This window comes from Parus major, chromosome 3 (assembly GCF_001522545.3).
Source record: "Parus major isolate Abel chromosome 3, Parus_major1.1, whole genome shotgun sequence".
NCBI classification, from domain to species: Eukaryota; Metazoa; Chordata; class Aves; order Passeriformes; family Paridae; genus Parus; species Parus major.
In genome coordinates this window covers 70,311,848-70,338,939 of record NC_031770.1, presented here as the reverse complement: position 1 = coordinate 70,338,939, position 27,092 = coordinate 70,311,848, and the positions used below count along the sequence as shown (strand labels likewise).

The 27,092-nt window shown below is 39.4% G+C and overlaps 1 protein-coding gene across 1 annotated transcript in view; it reads right to left on the bottom strand.

The window, feature by feature from the left end:
• Positions 1-13,989: 13,989 nt before the first annotated feature.
• Positions 13,990-27,092, bottom strand: part of PREP (prolyl endopeptidase) — an 85,759-nt gene continuing 72,656 nt past the window's right edge. The window contains exons 12-15 of the mRNA XM_015622340.3: positions 23,747-23,841; positions 21,064-21,195; positions 16,580-16,736; positions 13,990-15,789 (exon numbers count right to left, since the gene is read on the bottom strand). Coding sequence (XP_015477826.1) covers positions 15,495-15,789; positions 16,580-16,736; positions 21,064-21,195; positions 23,747-23,841 — 679 coding nt within the window. The 3' untranslated portion in view covers positions 13,990-15,494. The remainder of the gene's footprint in view (positions 15,790-16,579; positions 16,737-21,063; positions 21,196-23,746; positions 23,842-27,092) is intronic.

The following is a 27,092-nucleotide window of genomic DNA, read 5'->3' as shown; positions in this document are numbered from 1 at the left end:
AAGGAAGGAAGGAAGGAAGGAAGGAAGGAAGGAAGGAAGGAAGGAAGGAAGGAAGGAAGGAAGGAAGGAAGGAAACTGGATATCATCATCATGCTACTTCATATGTCCATGATTTCTCATTCCTTTTACTCTGCATGCAGTTCAGGTCTTCCTTCCTCAAAAAGGTGTAGAGATGCTGAAAAAGTTTCAGAAAAGGGCAACAAGGACGATCAGAAGTATGAAACTGCTTCTGTATGACTGTATGAGGAACAACAAGAGGAAGGGAGCAAAACAGTCTGAAAAAGAGTCAATGAAATAGCACAGAAGGGATTAAAAAGAAATTAATGAAATCATGAAAAGCATTGAAAGAGAGGATCAGCAGAACACTCCTGGTAGAGGAATGAGGCACTGGCAGATGGAAGTAGTAAGAAATAGGTTCAGCTGACAGCACCAGAAGTTGTTCCACCCCCAGGGTGTCCTTGGGCTGTGAGCTCCTGTTCACTGACATGGATGTCCAAAGTTTGCTTGTACTCAAGGGGTGCAGGACAAACTCATGGAAAAGAGCTTTTCTGAGGGTAACAGGATGCTGTGAGTAACTTGCAGACACTGCTGGGCACAAGGCACCACCTTAAGCACCTTTCTGGTCTTATGTTGCAATCAGCAGCTTTAAGTGTTGAAAAAAACCCCCCAGAATTATTGGTTTTTTGCCTAGAAGTGATTACTGATCTGAAATTTGGAAACAGAAACCTACAGTGAAAAGACAAATGCTGCTTGACCCTTTACATTTGAGCCTGTTGTTGCATTTTTCCAACTTACTTTCCTTCCTCATCTGTACCAGATGCAAGCACTCATGGGGAATCCCTTATTTGAGTAAAAGCCATGTCTGTGGCTTGTGACCACTGTGGTCCCTGAACTTGTTTCCACCACTCCACTGTAGTACAATGCATTCTGAAAAGCATTCAGTTTTTCAATAAAGGTGGGATTCCTTTGGCCAAAACCACATTAAACATGACACTGAATCAGCCTGGGAGTATCAAAATGTCCCAATCATTTTTAGCACTCCTACCCAGCTCAGCACACAGTGCTACCTATCCTTAAGAAATTATCCAATGAAATATAATCATGTAAAAATGCACTGAGCATGATTTCAAGCTGCACAGGAGAACAGATAGCACTATGAATTGGAGTAAAGCCACGCTTTTACTTAGAACTAAAAGCAACCTAAGGCTAACCATGAGCTTAGACTAAGTGCTAGGCTGTGTTTAACGTTGTGTTTTAGCTGCCATTTGTTAGCCCGCTACATTTCCTTTGCAAAAGAGAAGCTTCGGTCTGATCAATTCCTTTGCTGCTAACGATGGGTGAGGGATTTTAGAAAGCATCCCCAGGGTACAGAGAGCCCTGCTGCGCTGTTTGCCTTCCTCCCAGAGACTTCCTGTGGAAGGGTACAATATAACTCTTCGGTTTTAGCAGTTAATTTACATCTGTTGCTGTCTCTCATTTGTTACTCCTACTCCCCACGCCTGAGACTGTCATACTTTTGTCCTTGGCATAATGGGTTTCAGTGTATGATGTCATGAAGAGGGTTATTAGCTTCTAAATTATGACAAGTGAGAGACAATGAAGACTTAAAGCAAAGTTATCAGTTCTCTGAGGAAAAAATACTAGAACAAAATTAAATCAGGTAAGAAACTACAGAAATTTGGAATAGGAAATATAGACAAAAACGTTTATAATTAGCCCGTTGGGGTTTTTTTTCTGTATAGACTACATGTACTCTGTACTATTTAGTAAATAATGACTCCTCTGTGAAACTATCTCTTTGAAAACAGTCAGAAAACCTTCTTTGAGATCACTGTTGTATATACCATGCTGGCAAACCCAGCATGCTGCCCGGGAAGCTGCCTTCACCCATGTTACACCTGGGATGGGGCAGGTGTCTGCTCTGGTACCACATCCCAGGTGTGTTTTCGTGCAAGGGTTTGTGTGCCAGGCTTGTAAGACACAGCAATTTAGGTATGGGCTAAACTCAGAACCTGCATTTGCATGTCCAAAAGATGACATTTAAGAAATTTGTGCTTTTAAATCTAGATGCTTGTATGACAGAATTGGAAATAATCCCAGCAAAGATTTCCAGTCTATCTAAGCATTACACCTGGAGGGTCTGCAGAGACAAAGCTTGGTGCACAAATGCCTTTTGTGGATCTCTGGGGCACATCAAAGCAAGTGTGAAGTGAGCACACAAGACTTTTAACCAGGTGTAGGATAAAATATCTACTTCTAATTCAGTGAAATAGATTTTCTTTATTGAACAGATGAATGCAGAAAATGTGAGTTCAAGAACTCGAGCCAGTTATCACTTGGAAACCAATATACAGCAACTTCAGTTTTCAGGTCTTCAAAGCAGTCATAGATGTTTTGTACTGAAAAATGGGCATATGAAATAAACTCTGACAGCAGAGGCAGCATTTGAATAGTTCAGCCAAGCTGCCAATCTTTGAAGTAACTCCTAAGCTACCATGAAGTCCATACTCACACCAGTACTCAGAAAGCCTTGCCCTACAAAGATTCAGATGCTGAGACCTTGCCCTTGAAAAGAGTTAAGTCGGTATTCCTCTTTAATTCATTGTCATCTCAGGAGAACCATTTGAAAATAACAAAATACCACCTGATAAAGACTATATTCATATTTGTAGTTGCTGGACAGTTTGTATTTTTGAAGCCAAGTGAGTAAGTAGAGTATAAATTCTGTATTTGTGGTAGCACAGTAGTACTAAAACATATTTAAATGCTTGGATTGTAAAGTTATGAGTAATCTCAGGGATGCTGGTGTCAAGAGATGTGATTGGGCATCCTCTTTCAAGCCCTGCTCTGGCAGAGAAGATAAAAATAACAAAGTTTTTTTGGAGGGTGGCTAATTCTTCGGTGACTCAAGACTCCTTTGAAAGTGTATCAGCCTTACTGTCCATGTTGTGGACATATAGTGCATTTATATGAGCCTTATCTAAATAAAGCTCGCATTATGGTCCTAATGTAAGAAGGTTGTTCAGTTTGAGATGCCCAAGGGTTCTCTGTGATGTCTCAGCAGGGCTAGCACATACCTCCCAAGACTTGAGAAACCTGCCCCCTTTGGGAGAGCCCAAAGATCTTTCAAAAATGTGTATTTGTGGAGTTTTTTGTTGTTTTCAATTTTTGATTTTTTTCGTGCATCACAGAGCTATAAAGCACACACACTTGCTAGCTGAATTACATTTTAACAGGGTGCCCTACCAGACCTCATGATGTCTCCATTCTCTGATTTGTTTATCCAAAATCCTACCTTCTATTATTCCCATTCCCCTTGCTCTATTTGTGAAAGAAAGAATGCTGAAAACACTCTGGAGAACTGTAAATCATTGTAGCTTGCTTGAATTTAATGAAGTTAGAGGAATTTTTATTAGGGAAGGATTATGCCTTTTCATCTTCAGTTGTCATGGGTTTCTCCTGTAAAACCCAAGGGGTGCAAAATTATATGATGAAACAGTATTGTGTAGTTCCTTCAGATGGTTATGATTTATCTGTTCATTATAAATCACAGATTTCTGTTCAGAATTGATTAGGTTTAAAGATTTTGAGAAAAAAAGAATTTGTGATATTTTGATTAATTCTGATGTGATATGAACATCATCACATGTCTTCTTCCATAGAACACACTCCCATATTAGATGAAATGAAGACCTGGAGGCCAGTAATGGATGTGTGGTCCAAGAGTAACTGTACTGATAAAAAATATTCTTTGTGTAACAGAGGCATCACAGCCTTTAAGCAATCATTTTTTTGGGTACACAGAATTGAAGAAAACTTTTTCCTTTCAGCATAATGGAATCTTGTCAGGAATTATGAAGCACAGTTTTTCTTTTTCAGGTTTTAACACATTGCTAAAGAAATGGAATTTTTTGCTTTTGACAGAGACAATAGCTAATAATTCACTGTGCACGGAAATAATACCAAGATTGGACAAATCTGTAAAAGACATTGTTAACAGAGTTGACAATAGCTGTTAATCTTAACATTTTCTTTTGCAGCTGGCAAACGAAAAGATATTTTCCATTTCCCTCTCAGGATGTGTCTATGAGATTCATTGTAGCACTATGATAAGCGGGCAAGAAGAAACTAAAAATGGGCTGGTATAAGCTGAATTGTCTGAAGGGCTTAAGACAAACATTCCAGTAAGCTCCTCATAACTTTGAGCATCTTTAAACTGAGCTCAGTGCACACGTGGATCTCAGTGAAGTTACTGGGAAACACAGTATGGTGGTAACAGCATCCCACTGTCCATTTTACTGCTGGAATCATGCCTGCCTTTCCCTGCACGTTCATGGCACCTGCAGCATCACAAGTGTTCCTGACAGGAAAGGCAGCTCTTGCTTGATGAGGTGGGGTGGCCACTATTGGGAAGTGAAGGTGAAGAACCCAGTTCAGGCAGGGCTCAGCTGCCGTGGGGGGAGCCTTGGGGAGGCTGGTGGCTCTTGCACTGCTGCTGCTGTGTCGCTGTGAGCCAGGCTTTATTTCCGACAAATGGAAGTGATGAAGGAGGCTGAAACTCACAATTTATCACTACTGTTTCAGACCTGTCCTTGAGCATCAGAGTTTCCCTGCTGCCTCTGTCTGAGAGGGTAAGAGAAAGGGAAACCAAAGCACGCAGAAAGGGGAAAAGAGGAAAGCCCATTCACTGGCAGAACCATTTGAAGATGAGACTTACAACAGGGCAAAATCTTGCACCCAAATATGAATTTAGGAATACTAAAATGTAACTGCTACAAATCCAGCGGAGGACACGTGGGGAAATCTCTTCATCCAGCAGAACTGTCACTGCAGTTAAAATAATAAGCAAGAGGTCACTGATTATGAATGGAAGCTGAGAAATAATCCCCCAAGTGCTGTTTTGAACTGGCAAGAATTTGGCAGGAGGCACTGATTAATGCTATTGTGCTCTAGCTCCAGTTGAGAGATTATATGTTTTCAGCAACAATCTGGCAGAAAAAAAACAGAGGCACAGCAGCAGACCTGTTCTTTGAAGAAACCTTATAAAGATAAAGGTGGAACCACACCAAAAATCTCTCACAGGCATATAAATGCTTTAGAGAAAGCATGGGAGTCTTACAGTAATGTAGAATTATTTAGAACATGAAGAACAGTGAACAACAATATGCTCAAACAGGACTCCGTATTTTAGGACCACACATTTAGTGATGTGTTCCTGACACATTCAGTGAAGTGTTGGAAAAGAATCTCACAAAATGTCGGCAAAATCAAGTGATTTCATTTTCAAATTTCTTCCCTTTTGTGATAGATGTGCTTATTTTTTTTCCTGGACAAATGATAAATTTTCTGCAATTAAATATGAAATTTAGGACATGTGTTTTAGTGAGGGAAAAAAAACGAATAGCAAGACATTGAACCCATTGTATATGAGTTTGACCAGAAAACTGAAAACCACATTTTGCACAAATAGCAGAGGAGGAAAATGGAAGTGAAAAGGCAGAGACCACTGGCATCAATGTCAGTATCTACAGAACAGTCAAGTTAGAAGAGAGAAGGAAAAAGAATGTCAGGAAATCAGGTTAATTGTCAGTTGTCAAGCCAGTTTAAAATTAAGTGTGAATAGAGCAAAGGCTGTGTAGGTATTTAAAGGCATTTGTAGTAATGAGCTGGCACTAGCAGCTTAGTTTTATTTTGATCAAAAAGCAAAGAGCTCAGGAAACTCCTTGACAACCCTTGCATGAATCCAATTAGTAAGGGAGTAGTAGTAATGAACAGGTACATTCATGTTTTCTTGCATAAAACCATCTCTGAGCATTTTACCTGTTTCTCTCTTTCCAAACACTGTGCCACTCAACCTTCCTACAGGCAGTCACCTCATCATCACAGGGGATGAAGACACCCAAGGACTGAGTACAGAAGTGCATTCCCTTGGTTGAAAAATCCCAGCAGTGGGGGGGTGTCACATTCAGAGAACATGTAATCTTAGTCTTTATAATCTTATTCCTTTTTATGTCTTAAATGCCTTCAGACTGCAGGAGATGGAAAGAGTCTAAGAATGAAAGAAAATGTTTCCTTTTTACACCCATTTCCTCACTTTTCTCCCACCATCTTTCTAGTGTGAACAATCTTCAGGATGTGTCATGGAGATTTGAGAACCATGATGTTTGGAGGTTTTTTTCTTTTCTATTTCAACATTAAATTGTACATAAAAGTGATTTGCTCCAGTTCAGAGGGGACTGTCCACACTTGTGGTAAGGCTGACTTCCCAAGACTTGTGAGCAGCTGCAGCAGGGTCTCAGGTTGCCACATTTCTGATGCTGAGCCTTGCCCAGGAGCAGGGCTGAGAGGGAGATGCTGTTAGGAATGCCTGCAGGGCTCTCTAGGGTGAGCTGCTGGCTTGGAGCCAGGTGGGGAGCTACCTGGAGATAGGGCACAGCTCCCTGGCCTTCTCCTTTTGCCTTGTCCCTAACGTGTTCTCACCCACCCTGTCACTGAGGGTGGCCGTGATAATTAATGACCTGCAGTTCCCAGATTGTTCAAGGACTCAGGTAAATGTAGGCACAAAATCAGCAGTGGTAGAACTACCCTAGTGAGGTATACTGAAATATCTCAACAGGTATTTGAGGGCTCTTTTGTACCATCTATGCTGCAACTTCAAAATTACACTAGTGTGAAAATTTCCCTGCTGTTTTTGGGTCTGATCTGAAAGTTCATTGCCAAAATGGGAAGATTCACATGGATTGTTGTGCTTTGGATGCAGACTGCCTTCTGCTGCCAGTCATTTTTCAGCTTCCAGTACTGAAAACCTTGTGTTGGGGGGATGGTATTTCACTTTGAGGAATCCCCAAACACCTCCGTGCCAGACACACTATCTGTGTGACTGCAGGAGGTGCTGTAATGAAAACAGCATGGAGTGTGCAGGAGAAGCCCACATTGTCTTGAGGAGACTGTTTCTCTGAGACAATTACTGAGACAAGTGGCTGCTGTAGAGGTGAAATCACCATCAGGGCTGAAAGGTCTGCGAGCTGTCCATCTTCCAGTGTGGAAAGCATACACAGGCAACATCTTTTCATTAGAAATTTCCAACAATGAGATGGAGGAGATGCACAAGAAGTGGCAGCAGTCTGTGGGGACAGCTTGCCTCGGTGAAATAATGAGGCAAAGGAAAAAACAGCAGAAGCTAAACCACAGCTAGATCCAGCTAGAGGAGCTGATTAAACAGACCAGGAGGAAGTTCGGAGCAGCAGTATGTCTTGGGCATTACTTGTTTGTTAACTAAGGACATCCAATTCCCACAGAAGCAACTGGAGAGGTTTTTCAGGGTCCACAACTAATGTTCCAAATGTGTTTCTTTAAAAGGCAACAGCTGGAGTTTGCAACAGATGGTGAAAGCACAGTGAAAGCAGGGATTACAACCAGAGGGTGAAACAGGAATTGTAATGCTAGTGCCAAACATTCTTGAATTAAGATTTGAGTGAAACAGTCCTTAGGAGGGCCATGTTTGTGGCAACCATATGTCACCCAAGGAGAACTAATCTTCAGAAACTGGCTCAAGGGATTTCTGAATTTCTAGTAAGTGATCTGGAAAAAAAGAAGGGAGAAAATGAAGCAAAACCCAAAGGAAAGGTGTTTCTCTGCATATGCGTGTGTGTGTTAGCCTGCAGCTTGTTTGTTTTGCCATAAGCTTTGTAGATATTCTCACATGCTGAAGCTCCAGGTAATTCAAAGAGTAGACAAAGTTAAAAAGCAAGAAGGTCAAAGAATGAAAAATGATCAGGTGTAATGTGATTAGGAAAGATAAGAACACCTTTTGGAGTTCAAAGGTAAAGAAAATTAGGTATTCCTGTAACACACAAAACTGTACAGAGAATGGGACAGGAGAATGAGAAGGACAAATCTGTTGCTGTAAGATATGGGCTCAGAGCCAATAGGAGGATCCATGTCAGATAGGCTTTAAGTTTTTAAGTCTAAAGCTGTCATTCAGAAAACCCTGTCGGTTCATTGCTTCCCTCCGAAAATATCTCCCATGCAGGCCAGAATCTCTCTTGGTAGCTGGAGGTCTCTGCTGTGCCAAAGGCCTGACCTGAGCAGGACTTCTCTGTACTGCCTGACAGGCCAGGCTCAGTTTCCTGCCAGCTTCATGCTTTACAAAACAGCTGAAACAAATGAATCAGTGGTATAATTTTGGCAAGCCTTGTAGAAACTGGGGCTCCCCAGTTTTCCTTGCCTTGGCTGCTCTTACTGATCCAAGGGGTCTCCTTGTGGTACCTCCCTTATCTAAAGGTCTGTGTGGGTCCTGGGTTGGCAGGCCAGGGAGATCAGCTCCATGTTTCTGTTGCAGGAAGGAAGGCCCCTGGGAAGCTGGCTTCTAAGCTAAACCAGTATTTTCATCAAAATCTGTGCTGGAGATAAAGATGACATGTTCTCCCAAAAGGCTTGCACAGCCTTCAAGGGCTTGACAGAAGAGCAATTAGCCTCCCTAGATGTCTGCTGTCATCCTGAACAGTGGAGAAGACCCACAAATGAGATGAGCAGGCTAATAAACTTGGAAAAAAAATAGCTTTGAGTGCAGATGTTTAAAGGAAGAAAAAGGTAGCTACTGTAATTTGGCAGCATTCAGGCCCTCTGCTGAGGCAGGGCAGGTAGTCCTAGAGACCTCAAATTCCAAATTTATTTCCAAAAGTTCCTATGTAAGCCCATTTTTCTCCACAGCCAAGACCCAGGTCACAGAATCAAGCACCCAGAATCGCTAAGGTTGGAAAAGACCTCTAACCTTTGACCGATCACTACCTTGCCAATTACACCATAGCACTGGATCCAGTTGTTTCTTGAACACCTCCAGGGATGGTCACTCCAACACTCCCCTGGACAGTCTGTTCCAATACTTAACAACCTTAACAATCCTTTCTGTGAAGAAATTCTTTCTGATGTCCAATTTGAACCTCCCCTGGCACAGCTTGAGGTGACAACCTCTGAATTTTACCATGGCAGCCAGGCAAAAATGATTAACACCAGACTTCTTTCTTGAACCTTGATTCAGGAGAGGCATCTCCCACTAATCAGATCCTAACAGGGAACAAATACCAAAAATAATGAAAGCAATCCAAAATCTCCAATGAAATGTTCTCAGTAACTGTCGAAATTATTAGCTGGAAGCAATTTTGTAAATTTGGTACCCCTCCCCCTCATTTGACTTCCTCTGGCAATCACAGTGGCCCTGGAAGGCTCCACCAGGCAGGAAGAATGGGCAGCAGGCCCATGGCAGCAAACTATTTAATGACTGGGTTGCTGTGTGAGTGACTGTCATCTGTGAGAGGAGGATGTTTTCCAGTTTGTCCTTGGCAGCCGAAGCTCTGCTCAAGGATAACCACATTGCAAAGGGAATTTCAAGACCTGCTTTTGCTTTCAATCATTTTCAGTGATGTGTGCTCTTATGAAGTTCAGATTTGGATCTGTACTTCCTTGAAGCTCAAAGAGGGCTGAGCATCTCCAATTAGGAAGTGTAATCCCTTTAATTTCAAAATAGAGCTGGAGGCTTGTTTACATACAGTCAACCATAGAGGTCTCTCAAGATCTTCAACTTATAGGCAGTGATCATCTACCGTTATTTCCCTTTTTTCTGTAATGTTAAGTTTTTCTAGTTCAGTCTTTTTTTTTTCAGGAAAAAAAAGCAGCTTTGGGCTGACCTAATTGTGGCTTTCAGTACCCTACAGGTAGGAAGCCTACAGGAAAAATGGAGAGACTTTTTACAAGGGCATGTAGTGATAGGACAAGGGAGAATGGCTTCAAATCGAGAGGGCAGGTTTAGATTAGATACTAGGAACAAACTCTTCACTGTGAGGGTGGTAAGGCAGTGGAACAGGTCATCCAGAGGAGTTATGGATGCTCCATTCTTTAAGTGTTCAAGACCATGTTGGATGGGGCCCTGAGCACCCTGGTCTAGTGGAAGGTGTCCCTACCCAGAGCAGGATAGTTGGAACTAGATGATCTTTAAAGTCCCTTCCAATCAAAACCATTCTATGATTCTACCGGTGTCTACTCAGTGAAACACAAAATGAAGGGTAAACCATTCAGGAGCTGAAGCTTGGGTCCCCTATCAGTGGTCTTACATCTAAAGCTTTATGCCATTTATGATGAAAATACTGTTTTAATGCTGAGAAGCTTTAAACTAAACCAAAAAGCAGTTTTAGCAGCAGAAATGTTAACTATGAACACTAAATATATGAAACAGGAAGTATTTAACAGTATGGCCCAGCTACAGAAATATCTGCACATACCTACATCACAAAGCTTGTTCTACTACAGCAGAGCTTCCTCTAGAACAGCAGTACTACCAGAAAACAACATATTTTGTTGAGAAATGACAGTTTCATTTGAAACAATCAGAAGACAATAAGTATTGTTTATCTGCTTCTGTTACTGTTCCAAAGCATTCTGATGAGTGAAATGCCCAAGCCTTTTATACGGTTTCTTCCTCAGGAAGGAAACAACAGTCCAAGTCACAGCATTTTATCACTTTCTGTCACAATGACATGCTCTTGTTGCACACCAAAGATGGCCTACAAGAAAAAATTAGCACGGGTAACAGTTTTTCACCAGGCAAGCTCTCCCCAAACTTCTAAAATATTGCATTAACTGGTGTAAAACTAACTAATGAATAAACTCCTCTGTTATCTGGAATGTTCATTGTTGTTCAGTAACTGCTATGTGTCAAGGAAAACTTTTTTTTTCCTGCTGCTCTTGTCTTCTGACACTTTCAATGTCCCACAGCAGAATAGATCTGATGGCATCACTGAAATGCAATATATCTTCATGTTCATCTGTTCTTCTGCTGAGGAGGTATCAGAGGTTAAATACAGCTCTTCACAGGGAAAGAAATGTAGCATAAAAATCATGGTGCTAAGAACTAAATGAAATTACCACCTCCTGTTAGTTCAGGTGCTACTGCTGTACTTCTGCTTTTCTCATTATCTCCTCAGTAATTTAAGAGTAAGGCTAAGATAAAAATTACAGATAATATTTTGGGCCTAGTAATGCCCTGTATAGATTATAGAGAAGTAACAGAATTAATGCACATCTTGCTTAAAGCAGTATGTATCCCCCCACTTAGGGGCTTCAAGAATAGTAGCTCCTTCCTTTTTGCATACAGAAGGCCCGAGAGGCATTGAAAGCAGTGCACAAGCACAAATTATAGTTTTCTGAGCAGCATGTGGCCAGCTGGTAATGTCACTGGAAATGTTTAGTGAAGTCACCACACACTGACTCCTGCAATTCAGACTTTCAGCATTAAATTTCCACTGCAATTGGTAAGGGGATGAGCACCAAGTTTGTTTCCTGCCTCTCTTATTCCTGGTAAGAAGGCAGAGGGATGAGAAGAGATTCTCACTAATAGGTTATTGCTCAGCTTTGGTTTTAAATGTTGAATTTTCAGTTATTCTTACGGAAGATTAGGAGAAACAGAAAAATCATTGTCCTCCTAGTCCGGAGTTTCAGTTAATTTCTGTGCCAGTAGCTAGTCCAGCTTCCACTGAGGGACTCTGTCACTAGGATTGCTCTGCCATGAATAAACAGAAGACATGAGCTTATTCAGAATTTTCTATTCATGGATAATATTATCTTGAGGACACACTATAGTTACCTTCAGGGGCACAAGAACTGAAAGGCTACTCCACATCACTACTCTGCAAGAGGAAGCTAAGAAAAGCCTGAGAAATTACTTTTTTGTTGTGTTTTTTTTTCTCTTGGCATGCCATATCTGAAGGCAGAAGGAATTAACATAAGGGAAAATGAACAAAGTTGCCAAACCTGGCTCTTCACACCAGTAGGACCTATCTCTGTTCTGAGAGGTGTGGACAGAGAGACAATTACATGAAAGTGGTCTACTAAAGATTTTTGAAGTAGAAGAACTTGGCAGAAAATTGTGTGGTTGTTTATTAGCCTAGCTTCTGAGTCCCTCCCTTGTCCCTCCTCCTAAATCCTACTCAGCTTGGAAAACCCCTTTCACAGAAGAGACTGTCAGGAAGTCTATAAGCAGATCTTTAGGCAATCCTGAGGGGCAACCTCAGGCTAAAAATAAAGAAATGACCTGGCAACATTGATCTTTGAAGGCTGCTGCTTTCTGTACTGAATCCAGAAGTACCACTGCTCATGTTTCTGCCTTCCTACAGACAGATGGCAAAGCAGAGCCAAGTCAAGAAAATCCTGAACAAGAAGCTTGAGGTGCCAGGGACAGGTATTTATCTCCAAACTCTGTCTTGAGCACCCTTTATTCTTACATACCCACAGGCCAGCTGCCCTCTTCCATCCCTAGACTACAGAGTGCAGCTCCCAGCTGAAATCAGTACATATATATATACACATCTCTATCTATCTATCTATCTATCTATCTATCTATCTATCTATCTATCTATCTATCTATCTATCTATCTATCTATCTATCTATCTTTTTTTGCAGCTACAAAAATGTAAATTAACTCCAATGCAAAGGAATTCAAGAATCTCTCTCTGTAAAGAATGGGAAGACTCTCAGCTTTTAAAAACACTTCTGACCTTTTTCACATAAATCAACTCTTACACAAATGTACACTCATGGGACAAAAGGCAACTAAGGTTTTTTTACATCAGTTGTGAAGACTATTAGGAGAAATATGCAAAAAGTTCATTTACTTCTACATAAAAACAGATTTTTCTTCATGTAACATAAGCCTCTTACAGGGATTTTTTGGAGGGCTTGGATCTTGGTGCAAAACATCAGTATCTATTTTTTTAAGGTAGTTTTGAAAAAGCAGATAGCTGGGAGGTTACACTGCCCAGCTTGTGAATTTTGCTTCACATACTGGAAACAGATGCCCAAAATACAAGAGTATCTTCAAAAAGTGTTTCTACTATAGAGGAAATACTTACCCTTGAAACTAGACTAACAGAAATTTCATTATGTTTTATACAGCAGGAATTGTTTGGCTCCAGGTCTATTTAATCAAAACCCCAAAGGTTTAAATCCCACTATATTACAAGAGCATTACTCGCTCAGACTTAATTACAGATTCCAGCTGGAGTATGACCCTGTCTGCCTCAAAAGCAGTAACTCATATAACAGGACATCTTTACAACATCATTTTTTTGGCACCTGAATCCTGAATATGGCACAGGTGATTAAGATCAAATAAATGTTGACATGATGACCCTGTTACAGAAACACAATGCACTCCCAATACTGACACCAGCATTCCAGAAGGGATACTCTGGAACACTTTGTGAGTGGTGTCTCCAGCAAGCAGCTCCACCTTCAATACTACTGATTGCCACTCAAGAGAAATGTTTGTTTCTGAAGTCCCCAGATTATGGGTCACATGTCATGACACTGAGTCATTCAGGGAACTCAGCTTCAACAGAAGGCTTCAGAAGAAAAAAGAGCTACTTTTAACCTGTGCCAGAAGTTTTGTGCTTGAGCAATTGAAGAACAAGGAAAAGCATATTTAGGAACAGACCTAGAGATGACTGAGGTGGCTGTAACCAAGCACTTGCAATTCAATGCACCATCACGGTTCAGCTCTATTTCTCCCGTGTCTAAGAACCATGTTTCCACACACTCTATCTTGCAAAGCTCTCTATCAGAGGTGAAGCTCTGCCCTCTTGACAGTAACTATAAATTCAATAGAAGGCTACATGCAACAACTATGAATATCACAAATGGAGATGGCACAGCTTTATGTGCTTTGTTTCTGCCATGTGAGGAAGCTGTTGAAAATTTCTAGATGACCAAAGAAAGCAGTTCATATACCTCTGGGAAAAGGTGGGTGCTGAACCTGCACCACTGTTTTCGCAGCCTGGAAGGAAAAAAGAATCAACCCTAGCTCAACTCCCTATTCTGATTGTTTAATTCAATGCTGTGATCAGAGTGCAAAAGTCTACAGAGTATCTTGTGAACAACTGTAATGCCCATGAATCCCAAATAAACCCCAGATCACATACAGTTTTTTAGATGTGGTATTTCATATGAAAGCAGAAATAATTTTTTATTTTCTCCAAAAATCAAATTAGCCATACATAATAAGGGCCTGGAGAAGATCATCTTTCCTGGACTCCAGAGAAAATCAAAACAAGTCCAGATCATGAGGGAACTACAGAGTGATTGTGGTACAGATTTATTTTTATTTTTCCTGCTCTTTAGAGCATTCCTCTTTCTTTTAAATACCACTCCTTCCTCTTCCTGCACCAAGACATTGTTTGTTTAGAGATAAAACTCCTGAACCCAGATTTAAAATACAGTCCTTAGGGTCTTAAGTATGCATGTAATGGCAAGCATGATTCTGGAAGACTATTATCAGTTCATCCAAAAATGAGAAACAGTGATGTTTTCTGGAGGGGCAATAGGACTAATAATAGTTGATAGAATATTTTTTTTTTCTTTATAAAACCAAACTCTAATTGCTTCAGGCATCAGAGATTAAACAGTAGGCAAATACTCACATCTACTTTATAGCTCTACAGCCTAAATGGGAAAAATGGCAGTTTAAATGATGTGCCTGTGTCAAATCATATGGGAGTCTGACTACAAGCTCTTGCTATTTTGCAGACAAAACTAGGTTACAGATATATGCATATTCAGATTTTGCCTTGTTAGAGAATGTCCTATCAAAAGTATCAGAAAAAACCTGAACCTGAATAATCCGGAATAAAGGTGTGGCTTTGGGTTGGGGGTGGGCTTTTTTGTTTTGTGTTAGTTTATATTTTGTTCATTTATTTAAATCAGTGCTTTGTCTACCCTTCAGAAACAGTTAAAAGAAATAATTTCACATGGGTTATTGGAGAGTATCTGTATAGCTTGACTGCAATTACAGTGAGAATCTAAGATTTCTTCGAGTTTTTGAGCCTCTGGTTTTCTCTTCTGTGCAGAAATAAATAGTAGAAGAGATTTTTGAAGTCTCTTTGGAAGGAGAGAGCAATTTAGCAACATCATTATTATAGACTGTAACATGTTTTTGAACAGAATGTAATATATGCTTTTTAATAATATTTGATGTAACTGGATTACTGTCTCTTCAGTTTTTCTCTGAACATCTTCAATTTATATTCTTAAATAAATTACTGTGTAAATAAAATATACTCAGAGTTCTTGTATGTGAACAGTACTTACATTTAATTACAAATGATCTGGATATGTTTATAGGTGAAATACATTAAAATTGTTTACAGGAAATAAGCTCAACTAGCACTAATTTTGAAATCTAAATTTTCACAACAGTACTGAGAGTAGCTCAGCTATTTTTTTGAACATGCTTTTCAAAATGGAATTTGGAATGCAGTAGAAAAAAAAAAATCAAAGAAATGCCAAAAAAGAGGGAAGCACAGAAGATCAAAATTCCATAGCAGGTTGGATCAATAAAATATTAAACTGTAGTTCTTAAATGTAAGTACTACACCAAGTAGTAACGTGGCTGTTCTTAAATGTTAAAGCCCTTGTTTTCTAAAGGAGACAGTAATAAGCAATTTGCCTATTCAATCCACTCAAGATTTAGACACCGTGCTATAAAAGCAAACATATCTGACACTTCTTCTATAACTTTAGCAGTTGGCTTTCCTGCTCCATGCCCAGCCTTGGTGTCAACATGGATGAGAAGTGGATTGGTTTGTTTACTGCTTCGGCCCACAATGTACTGCAGGGTAGCGATGAACTTCAGCGAATGCAGAGGGACCACACGGTCATCGTGGTCTGCTGTGAGAAGCAGCGTGGAGGGATACTGGATGCCATCTTCTTCTGGTAGTTTGACATTGTGAAGTGGAGAGTACCTGAGAAAAACACACAAATGTTTCCGTATCTTTTTCCTCAAGACTCAACAAGAAGGTCCTTTCCTACTGAAACCATCACAGTGGCACTTGTTAGCACTCAGAATAAAACAGTTCCCAGTTACATTAATCAGCATTGCACTAATGGCAACTGACACACAGTAGTGGCCACAGATCTCTGGCTCTGAAATGTGAAGCAAGTCCATTTCTTTATTTTCAAGAGAGATGTATGTGTACAGCTCATAGGAATGTCCAAAATATCAGGAGTAGCCAGCAGGGAAACTGCAGTAAAACCTGTGAAGTCCATAGCAGGATCCATCCTGCTGGAAACAGGGAAATCGTGACTCTCAACAGAAGCTAAGAAATTAATTAAGATCTTATTATGGTTCGAGTGCCATTCAATTCCTACAAATAAATCCCACCCACATGGTATAACACAATTCACAATGGTGACTGTCTCTCCCTCACAGTAAAAAATACAATTCATGTAGTGGTCCACTTGAGAGTATTCTGTTGTAATAGCCTAAAAGAGTCACTATTCAGAAAGAAAACCTTATGAACTGTTAAAAGCTGCTAGAAGAACAAGGTCTTTGAAAATATGAGCACTTGATTCAACAAGGCTTTGAAGGTAGTCTTTGATTCAAAACTGACTTGTAAGGAAATGCTGAACTCCCCAAATTCAGTGTGGGAAAGGATGAAGTAATCATTAGAATAGCTATTGATCATGACAACCAGAAAGTGTTGAGCAGACTACATGTTTTAACAACCACAGAAAGTATTTGAAGGCACTTACTTGTGCAGCCATTCGAACTGCTCTTTACAGTCGGAGCAACCATAGTCAGTGGTCCAAGCATGGCCGATGGTGTACTTGTGGAATTTGAGCATGTCCATCACTCCCACTTGGGCAATAGCACAACCAAACAGGTCAGGGCGCTGATTAGCACAGGCAGCTTCAGTAGGAAAAAAAATTCCTTTAGTATTCAGATCTTAAAGAATTAAGTTCAACAGTAAAAGGTTCATTACCAAGTCATACTGGGAGCAGGCTCTCAGTAAATAGGAAGTTAAAGAGACTTTCAAGCAAAACTGTAAGCAGGTACACAAATGGATAAAAAACGTAACTCTGAAAGATGGTATGTTAAAATGAACTTAAGAGCCATTTCCCTGCTCTTCAGACACCAAACATGTAGTGCTATGAAAACTGCCTTTCAAACCATGTAGTTCTTTGAAAACTGCCTTTCAAACCACTGAAGGAGAAATGAACTTTTAAAGCATGTGAAATTTTGAACTACTGAACTGAAGGTACCTAAGCCATTCACTGTTTAAACTTTTAATATCAGTCTCAAGAGAGAAAAGTGCGTTAAGGATTAAAACCCCCCCCCATTTACTGATGGAAGTTGTCTTCCAAAATTACTATGTAAACCTGTAAGAGAAGAGTTTTGATAAAAGCAGACTGTTACAAAATCAGTGGAATAACCTCACATTAACAAAGTGAATTGCTGCTGTATTTTCTTGTTTTACTATTTTTATCTTCCTACAAGAAGATTGTCTTGGAAGGGACAATATCATTAAGAATAATGCTTGCCTCATATATTTTAGAAACAAGTGCAGTAGCCCATCAAGCTCAGTGTTCAATGTGTAAGAGTGGCAACTGGGAGATCTCTCCTGTAAATTATTATCTGATGAACTAGTTATTTCAGTTTTCTCTGAGTAGGAGTTATCTCCAGCCATCCTATAAAAAAGCCATCAAAACACACATCCCCTGTAAATACAGCTGTTTCCTCTCTTAATGTTTATTCATCCAGTATTCATCATATCCTGTATTAGTAAGTTCTTCAATTCCAATTACTGTTTCTTGATTTAAACCTTTTCCCTGGTGATTTTACAAATTCCTTTTTTTTAAGAAATAAGAGCACTGATATTTTCATGTAACTACTACAGTGGATCCCAGAATCCCTTAATTAATTCAGAACTATTCACTGTGCATCTACATGTAAGTATAATCTTTCCCAAATTATTCTTATCTCCTCATTTCTGTCCATTGTAAAAATGGATTGATTATCACCACTCTTTGCCTCCTGCTAACCCTGATATTGCTATGACATGACTTGGCTTCCAGCTCAGCAAGGACTTTCTTTCACAGCCTTATGTGAGGAAGCTTTTGAAAATCCAAAAGGAGCTCCTCACCTAGATCACTGTTACAAGCCCCATATGCAGCCTGACTCCTTCAGATATCTCTTACATTTGAAAGCTGCAACTTCAACCTGCAGAATTCTTTCTTTCATGTCAGCTATTATTTATTGGTTTCAACTAGCTTGCCCATCAGGGAAGTCAGATTTACTCATCTGCAGCTTGTGGATCACCATGAACCATTTAAAACTTGGCATTATACACTTGCCCCCTTCTGTTCCTCAGATATTCAGGCTTAGTAGCCTGTAATATCATATCAGAGTTCACTTAGGATCCTGCATGTGCACCATCTGGTCTTGGCAACACACTACTTTTCATTGGATTGATTCATTCCAAAACTTTCCTTGCTGATGCTTCAACTGGAGTCAGATCCCGAGAATATTCCCCATGACAGACTGGTGCAGGAACTTCCCCCCACACTCCTTAGGAGGGAACATCAATACAAACAGACCATTTAGTTGCTCTGCTTTGCCATTACTTTTCTTTAATGCTATTTTTACATCTCACTAACCTGCAAGTCCCACAGATCATCTGGTCAGCTTCCTGCCTCTGATGTGCATAGAAAAATGTCATTGCTAATCTTAATATTGGAAGCAATTTGCTCATTACTCTCCTGTGATCTGTCTGTCCCTGCCAAGAGTTTACAATATACCCATTTTCTTCATTTAAATATGATTTTTACTTTCTGCAAAATGAAATTTTGCTTCTGGTCATCTCTGATATGTAACTATGCTAACTCTTTCTTATTTATGAGTCATTTCCATAAGGTATATAAAGAGCCTTAAAGAGATGCTATGCAAAAGATCTTAAGGTTTTAACAGAAGCTTTTGATCAGATCCCTCTCCTTCAAGCTGTTTTGTTTTTAATGAACATAGATTATATTGTGGTAGGAACAAAAGCTAAAACAACTACCATAACATTTTATTTTAATACTCTTTATTTCAGAGGTCTCTTGGAGCACTATTTGTTGCTCAGGATTTTGGAAGAAATTGCTCCTTGCTAGTTCCTTAAGTAGTTCAGTAAGAAATCACCTATGGAGACACTCATCCATGCACATTGTACCTTTTAAGTTAGCCACAATATTTAGTTATATGCATTAATAAAGCATAAATTGGAACAACAATTTATTTATGAATTTTATTCTTCTAAACATAACATTTAGCTTTAAAATTCAGTACAAAAATAAGCCTTCAAAACGTCGGAACTGGCTTTGTCTAGGCAAACACGAGAGGTCAAACACTGCATTTGCAGGAAGGTTTTCAGCTCACAGCTGTGCTGCTCTGCTCAGCTTGGGGATCACAGTGCAGGACAAGGAAGTCTTGTTTTGTGGCTGAATGAGGCAAGACAAGCTCAGGGCCCTGCAGTCCTCAGAATCACCTCCTGTTAGTCTGACTAAAAGGAAACAGTATTCTGGAAGAGTGACAATACTCTTCCTTGTCAGCTTTTTCTTCAATAAACAAGAACAAAGAAAATCTGGCAGTGGGTCCTTGAACTTACAAAATGAGTTATGATCTCTAATGGTGCATTAACAACTATTGCAAAATTTATTCTTGCTTTGATAAAAAAGACTTTACAAGAACTTCCTGAATTCACCTAACTACTCAGTCAAGGAAAATCCCTATGTGGCTCATCAAGAGCATGGAAATCCTGCTGGACTGTAATCTACCAGTAAATTCCAGGGAAGGGTTCTAACAAGATTTTTTACAGCATGGAGGTCTAGATTCCTAACACCTCTCTCCTACGAGAATGATGTAGTTCATGCAGCTATCACCTGCTTCCCCTTATTAACACAAGGAGCCCAGCTGAATAGTTCAGCCAGTAAACCAGGGAGTTTTATTATTGAAGCTGGGTAGGATGAGCCTCATCCTGACTGAAGCTGAAGTCCACAAAACAATAAAACAATATTTTCAGAAGCTATGTAACATATTCAAAGTTTACCTGCAATTTTTTGCAGTTTTTCCAACTGTATATTTAGGCTCACATAAAACTGACTTGTAAAATGCCTGCATTCCCAAATGGAGTACAAACCCTTTAATCCTTTATCATAATCACCCATTTCTATTTTCAATGCATAAACACTTTCTGCCACTGGTTATTGAGAAGCATATAAGCAAAAACCAAAATAAAACTTTACAAATACTTGTTGATCTTTGAAACAATTGCTTTTTAAAAATAATAATACAGGTCTAGCCAAGATGGCTTAGACCAAAGATCTGTATAATTCCAAATTCTGTTTCTTATGCTGGATGCTAATTCACTGAAAAATAGAAAAATATCAATAGAGTCAGTATGCAGCAGCAGCTAAAGAAAAAAAGAAGAGCATGCAAAATGGGCCTAGTAAAACTGCTCGTTTTCTATTAACTCAGTGGTCTATGAGCTTGAGGTGCCTTTTTTACCCCCTTCTCACATAAGTAGCTCAAATCTATCATACTGTCACCTTTCATGCTGCTTAAAAAAAGGCAAACAGACCCTGATACTATTACTTTGTGTCTCCTTTTCCTCTCCAAATTGCACAAAAAATCACCTTCTTTTTTTCTTCTGTTACTTTCAGATGCTTTCAGATAGGGATCTTATCAGAAATATATTTTGTAGCTCTTAGACTGTTCAGAATACAAGATCTTTCTGTGGCAACACCTCTGTTTAAGAGGAGGCTATGAATTTCCTTGAATTTAAGGACACAGCAGTGAATTTTAAGTGAACAAGATGCATTTTTAACAGACCACACACACTTTCCCAATGCTACATAAATTAATAGGTCAGTAGTTATTTTGTAATGGTTAACCTGAAGAAAGAAAAGTAAGTAAAAAAAAAAAGTTTTTTAGAGCATTCCTACTTTCTGTGTGATTCTACCACTGGGTTAGCTACTACACGAGACTGTGTGGCTTTTAACAGTCAGCCTTTGCCAGAGACTGAAGAATTCCAATGTCCTATGCAAAAAGCAAATGAAGTACTACTGTACATATTTAACACCTGGTATACATTAATGCATTGACATTCTGGCGACTTTTGACAGGCAAATCTCAACAATTTTTGCCTGCTTACTTTAATAAGCCCAGCACCAAATCTGGGAAATAGACAAGCAGTTCTTACCAACTAAGAGGCCCCCATTTGATCCTCCATTAATAGTCAGCTTCTTTGGGGATGTGTAGCCTTCCTTGATGAGGTATTTGGCAGCACACTGAAAGTCATCAAAGCAATTTTGTTTGTTGGCCAAGATACCACCTAGCATGGAAACAAAACAAATCAGCCGATACCATAAAATCCCTTTGATACCATCTCTTCAGAAAAACATATGTGCAAAAATACCTGGGAACAATTCCAGTTTCATGAATATTTTAATAATTGATGCAGCTCAGAAAAACAGCAAAAACGAGAGATTCTATCAACACAGAGAGGCTATAAGATGGTTCTGTCAATAACTCTGATGCTTTCAGAAACTCTGAATAATACATACCTATACTGTGGAGTCAGTGCCAGGTAATGTTCCTAACCAGTGAAAGGAAAGCTAAAAGCTTTGCACAGCAAAATATATACAAAATGACCACATAAAACCCACTTGAGGTTTTAGCTAATGGGACTTTAACATCATTAAACTCAGCGACAGTTTCTTAAGGCAATAAACAAGCTATGTAAAATAAGCACTTCTAATTTCCTGGATATATACTATGTGGCTGGTAATTTACTTTTTTTCCTATTAGTTGTTTTCAAACCAGATGATATAAAGCTATGGTTAAAAAGGGACTTCAGAGTTGCATCTTGCACTGAAATTTTATTAATTAATTTTCAATATGGAAATGTTTAAGATACTGCTGTCATGTTGAATGAAATTCCCTATGTCATCAGATGTATAAGGGAGTAAGTAATGACAGAAAATGTTGGTTCAAATGACATCATTGATAAGACTTCCAGGTCTGAAAAAAAAATTTTTTGCAGGGTGGGATAGGGAAGGAAAAGGATAGTTTTCCCTACAATCTTTCAATTCTTTTAGTAGAAGAGTATCAGCTTAGAGAATTCACAATTCCAAATCTTGCTTGCTTGGCCAAGAGACTAAAATTAGATTCTCCTCAAAGGTTATCATACCTAAAGACCATGTTAATCTCAGGCAATTAAATGCTAGTAAGAAATGGGAACTAGGAAGAAAGTCCTTGCATTATTGTAGCAAAGGCAGTGGCCCAGCCAGGCAAGCGGGGCTTAAAGGATGCAGAAAGAGAAGTCCAGTTTCTTCTACTGTCTTTAAAACCTGGATATTTATTCCAAGCTGATTGCCTAAGGTTCCCCCTATGGTCTAGGAACCTCTAGGACAATTAATTTTACCCTAAATTAAGTGAAATGAGCTATTGGAGGTGTCTCTTTATCTCCATTCTCCATCAACCGATCCTAGACAACCAGTTTACAATGGTTGCTTTGTTTCTGTGTCACAGAAGTTTAGCAAGATAAGTCTGACATTTAGTCATAAAGATTTTGCAGAATTGAAACCAGTACATTTGTATTTGTCTTTTTTTTTAATACACATAATTCTTGTATTAATAAGATCGTTGAAGAGAGACATACTGGGACAACAAAGAAGTCTTCAAGTATGTGGGAATAAAGCGGAAATAAATCTTTCTCCTTGCTCAAAACACTAGGCTGGTGTAAGGTCAGAATTCTATTTATAATATTAAACCTAGGTGAAAAAAAACTTCTGGAATTAAAAAAGAACAGATACATATTTTATTTCAAACTGCAGTAAAAGACTTGGGTCAAAATCAAGCAGGAAATAGGAGGATCAAAGAAGCATTATCATATTACAATAAATTTTATTAAAATCTACTACAAATCAATCTGCAAATTAAAATTAATGAAGGATACTTCATCTTTAGCAATAATATCCTGTATCTGCAAGCACATACAGCTTCTATTTATGAAACTATTACATAATTAACTCAATTGTGAGGAAATGACCCAGACAAATAGTTGCCACAGATGAAACAGTAAAATCAAGATGCAATGATTTGGAAATACCATTTTGTCTGATAAAAAGATATTATGGATTACTGCCATGGCAAATTGCTAGATCATAAGCATCACTGTTGTGGTACATTTGCCTTGCTGACAACATTTCCAGCAACTTATGCACCATATTCTTGGAATATGAGTAAAATGTCACCATTAAATAAGGACAGGTATGTTGCTGAAATAAGAAGGACCTTTTCAAACTTTTTCCCCTGGTGGAGGAATGTGGAGAGTTGTCAACAATAAGGCAAGTGGACAAAGACAATTAAATGATGAAGACAAGGACTTGAAGGGAAAATCATGGACCAAAGTACATCAAAAGTGTTAAGAAAAGGGGAAAAGAGATTGACAGAACTTTTATTGGCCACCTGAAATAATGAAAGAGATACGTGAAAGCCAGGTCTTTTGCAACAGACACACGTTTTTTGTAAGATCAGCTCGAGACAAATAGCTGCATTTTCCAGTGTTTACGTCCAGGGTACTTGACCTTGCTTAAAAACCCACAGTTTTCCTTGGAAACCAAATTTTACTTGGAAAATACTGTCTTTGTACAAAACTGTTTTTAAGTACGTTGCAAAAATGCAAATAATCTAATAAAAACCATCAGATTAACACTGGACAACATACAGATCTAACATATAAGTAAGGAAAAAGATCTACATTTTTGCAGAACAAGTAAAATGCAAAAAGAGATGTGAGCATGGAAGAGGGAGTGAAAAGAAAATGTTGTCATTTTCATTGCTAAGCTTGCAGTTTTGTTCCTGTGCTTTGACTGACTTACCTTTGTGCCAGGTCTCTCCATATTCGCCCCCACCCCTGATGTTGGCCACTGCTAGAACACCTCCCAGGTGTCGCACAAAGATAAGTCTTGACACGCTGAAAAAGCAAACAGGTAACAGGATTATTTTTATTTTCCACTTTTTATACACCTACCACTTCAACAAAAATACTTCTGAGGGAAAGATCTCTCCCAAAATCAATGATGAAATTGTGAATTAAGTCCCTCTTGATGGTGAACCTGAGTAGTTCAATTTTTTAATGGTTATCCATGGAAATGAAACTCCCAGCAGCTTTAGGAAAGGAAGGAACCAGTGCTGCGTTCCTCCTTCGTTAGTTCTGCTCTGCAAAGGAGAGTGGCCATTGGTTTGGCCTAACAGATGACCACTCAGACTCTGTCACCATTTACAAAAATTATCTTCAAAGCAGACTAGAATTATGCAGTACCACTGGACCTCCACAGCTTTCTGAATTGTTCCTCTTTCATGGGACTTCTACTTCTTCAGAGAGGGAAGGAAGAAATCAAAGAATTAAGACTTAAGATCAGCACTTGATCTTTGCTTATGAGAGGTATTTTCAACCTAACTTCTGCTTAATATACTTCTTTTGGACCTTTGCAATACTGTGGTTGCAAAGAAAAATTCTGTATCTACTTCTGTGACATGGTCAGCAGTCAAATCAGCAGCTGGCCAACTGCATTCTCATCCATTTTTCTCTCACATTGCTAAATACAAAACAAATAGTATAACATGAAATTATAGGTTCTGCCTCCCCTACTATCTCCTGAACCTGTCTGAAAGCTAAAATAGCATATTTTTTTAAATGCCAAATTGCAGAAGTATTGAAGATATTACTATCTTTAAAATTAATGGAGGTAATTAAAATTATATTTAACAAATAAAAAATGTTAACGGTTGATCTGTTGAGGCAGATCAATCTGCAGATCTGCACACAGCAGAAGCTGCAGAAGGCCAACCATACATATGCTAAGGAGACAAGTAAAATGTTAAAAATTAAGCTCAACAAGTCTTTTTTTTCCCACCTCTACTAGGTTTAAATTTCTTATTTACCTGAATTCTTTGCTCACCCAGAAACCACTGTCTGCAGAAAACGAATTTGTTCAACCACAAGGGTGGGTATTGGGGTTGATCAGACCATAGAGATCAACCAAAAACCAAGGGAGTCTGCTCTGTAGGCCAACGTTACCTTAGGGTGAGCATTGCTCCCTGGCAAAGTGGCATGTAAATGGTTCTGTTCACAGAAGGCTGTAGTTCCAGAAGGTTCCCCAGTTCTTCTTTGATTGGTTGTCCTTTGGTGCATAATTTTGCATATTCCTAATCTCCATTTCCTACTGGACCCTCACCCTCAGGTTCCACCCTTTACCCTGCTCTATAAATACAGCCTACCTACCCCATTTTGGGGTCTTTGGAGCTTGTCCTACATTGTGGTTCAGCTTTTACTGTTTGTTACTTTTGTCATTAAACCTTTTTGCTTTTTGGACTACTCCACTGACCTGTCTTTTTATTTAATGCCATCGAACCTTCGGCTGACGTGGTCCTGAGGTGGCAGCAGGTTGGAGCACCACACAAGGGCAAGGATTGGGTCTTTTTACCTTTAAGTCCCACTACTGCTTATCAGAAATGGCTTGAAAAATGGTAGTCCTACAGTGTGTCTGATGTGGATGTAGTGTCACAACAGGTGAAGTTTTCATACCTCTCAAAGCAATTACCTATGTACTGGAACGTGTTCTTGAGCATATATATCAAGGAGTAAGGAAATGAAAAGCACAAGGATAATTGATAAGAGACTTCTTTATTTTCATAACCATCAAAGGAAAACCTTCTACCTAGGCTGGTTATCCAGTCCCATGGATGGCTCAGGAGGCATGAATTATCTCAGCTTCTGTAAAATCAAGTTTCAAGACCATCACTGTAAATTGCATTTTCCTTAGAGTGCTGTGACATGCTGATCAAATGCAAGATTGATATTCTATAAGCACATTGTGCAAAGGTCAGAGAGCGTTACTCTGTCAAACTCCAGGACTCTTTTAATTTCAACAGGTTGCTACACAGCTGATGTGGAGTAACCTGACAACAGGTTGCCTCATGGGACTGCGGCTTCTTAATTTTTGGTACGTAGAATCACAAAACCTCCAAAATATTCTTCACTTCTTTTCCCTGTCTGCCTCAAACTTCGGACCTCTTGGTCAAAAGTTACTTGATTCCCTAATAATCAGAAGTAGCAAGTAAGAACTAAAGGTATGTTTGCTTCCCAAACATATTGCCTGAAAATACTTAAAAAATAAAATATTCCACAAGACAGTCCATCCTCTTCCATCTGCTGAAGGAAACTGTGCCCGTCTGAAGGCTCACTGTGAGCCAGGACCTGAACTTAACCAATACTTGGAGGTCCAAGCTTGTAACAAATGTTCTCAAAGTTTTTCTCTCGAACTTTACTTTTAAGTTCAAGGAAGCAGGTTTTGTAAGTATAGAATCCAGATTTATTACTTTTTTATAAAGTGAAAATTCCAAGTAATCAGACAGCACGAAGCTCAAGTTTCACATACAGCCCTACTATTGCCTCCTGTGCTTTTCCAGGTGGATTCTTGCTTCCAGATTTGATTTCAAGTCAGCTTGAGTCACAGCAAACTGCCCAGTCAACCTGCATGGCTATGAAATGTCTCATTCTGCAAGGCAAAGTCTGGCTCTCTGCTCCTGCCAACAGTCTCTGTAGCCTTTTGCTCATTATCCCTGTTCTTCCTTCTCTCCTGGAAGCAGGGTAAAGGAAGGGGCAACAGGGTCAGGACAGAGTCAGTGGAGGGATCAGAAGATAGTTCCTGCCCTGAAGAGCTCCTTCCAGACGCTCTAATCACACTTAAGGAGCATTAAACAAGAAATAATACATCAGATATTGATTTTACAGTAGAGAACAATGTGAGGAACTGTGTTTCACAGAGCAAGAATACTACTGTAGAATTGTTGATCTGCTGTCAAATATTAGAATTGACACAAAAATGCAGGCTAGTGCACAGGTGACAGTGAAGAAGTCCTGAGCTACTGGATTTGGTTGCTTTTCCAGCATTTGTGGAGCTGAAGAGAGCAGTAACAGAATAAGGAGTAATCATCCGCTCTGCACTGAGGGCTGCTCTGTTGCCTGACCTCTCTCCAGCCTGAAAGTCTCTCTTCCCCGCGCCACCTCTTTGCTTAAAGGCTGGGAACAACCTGGCAGTGAAATGCAATTTCACAGTCTGCTGCACAACCAGCTGTATTCCAAGATGAGTTAGAAATTGCTTCTCCTGTACCCACGCAGGCACACACAGAACAGTGAAGGGAAACATGATGGTTCCTACA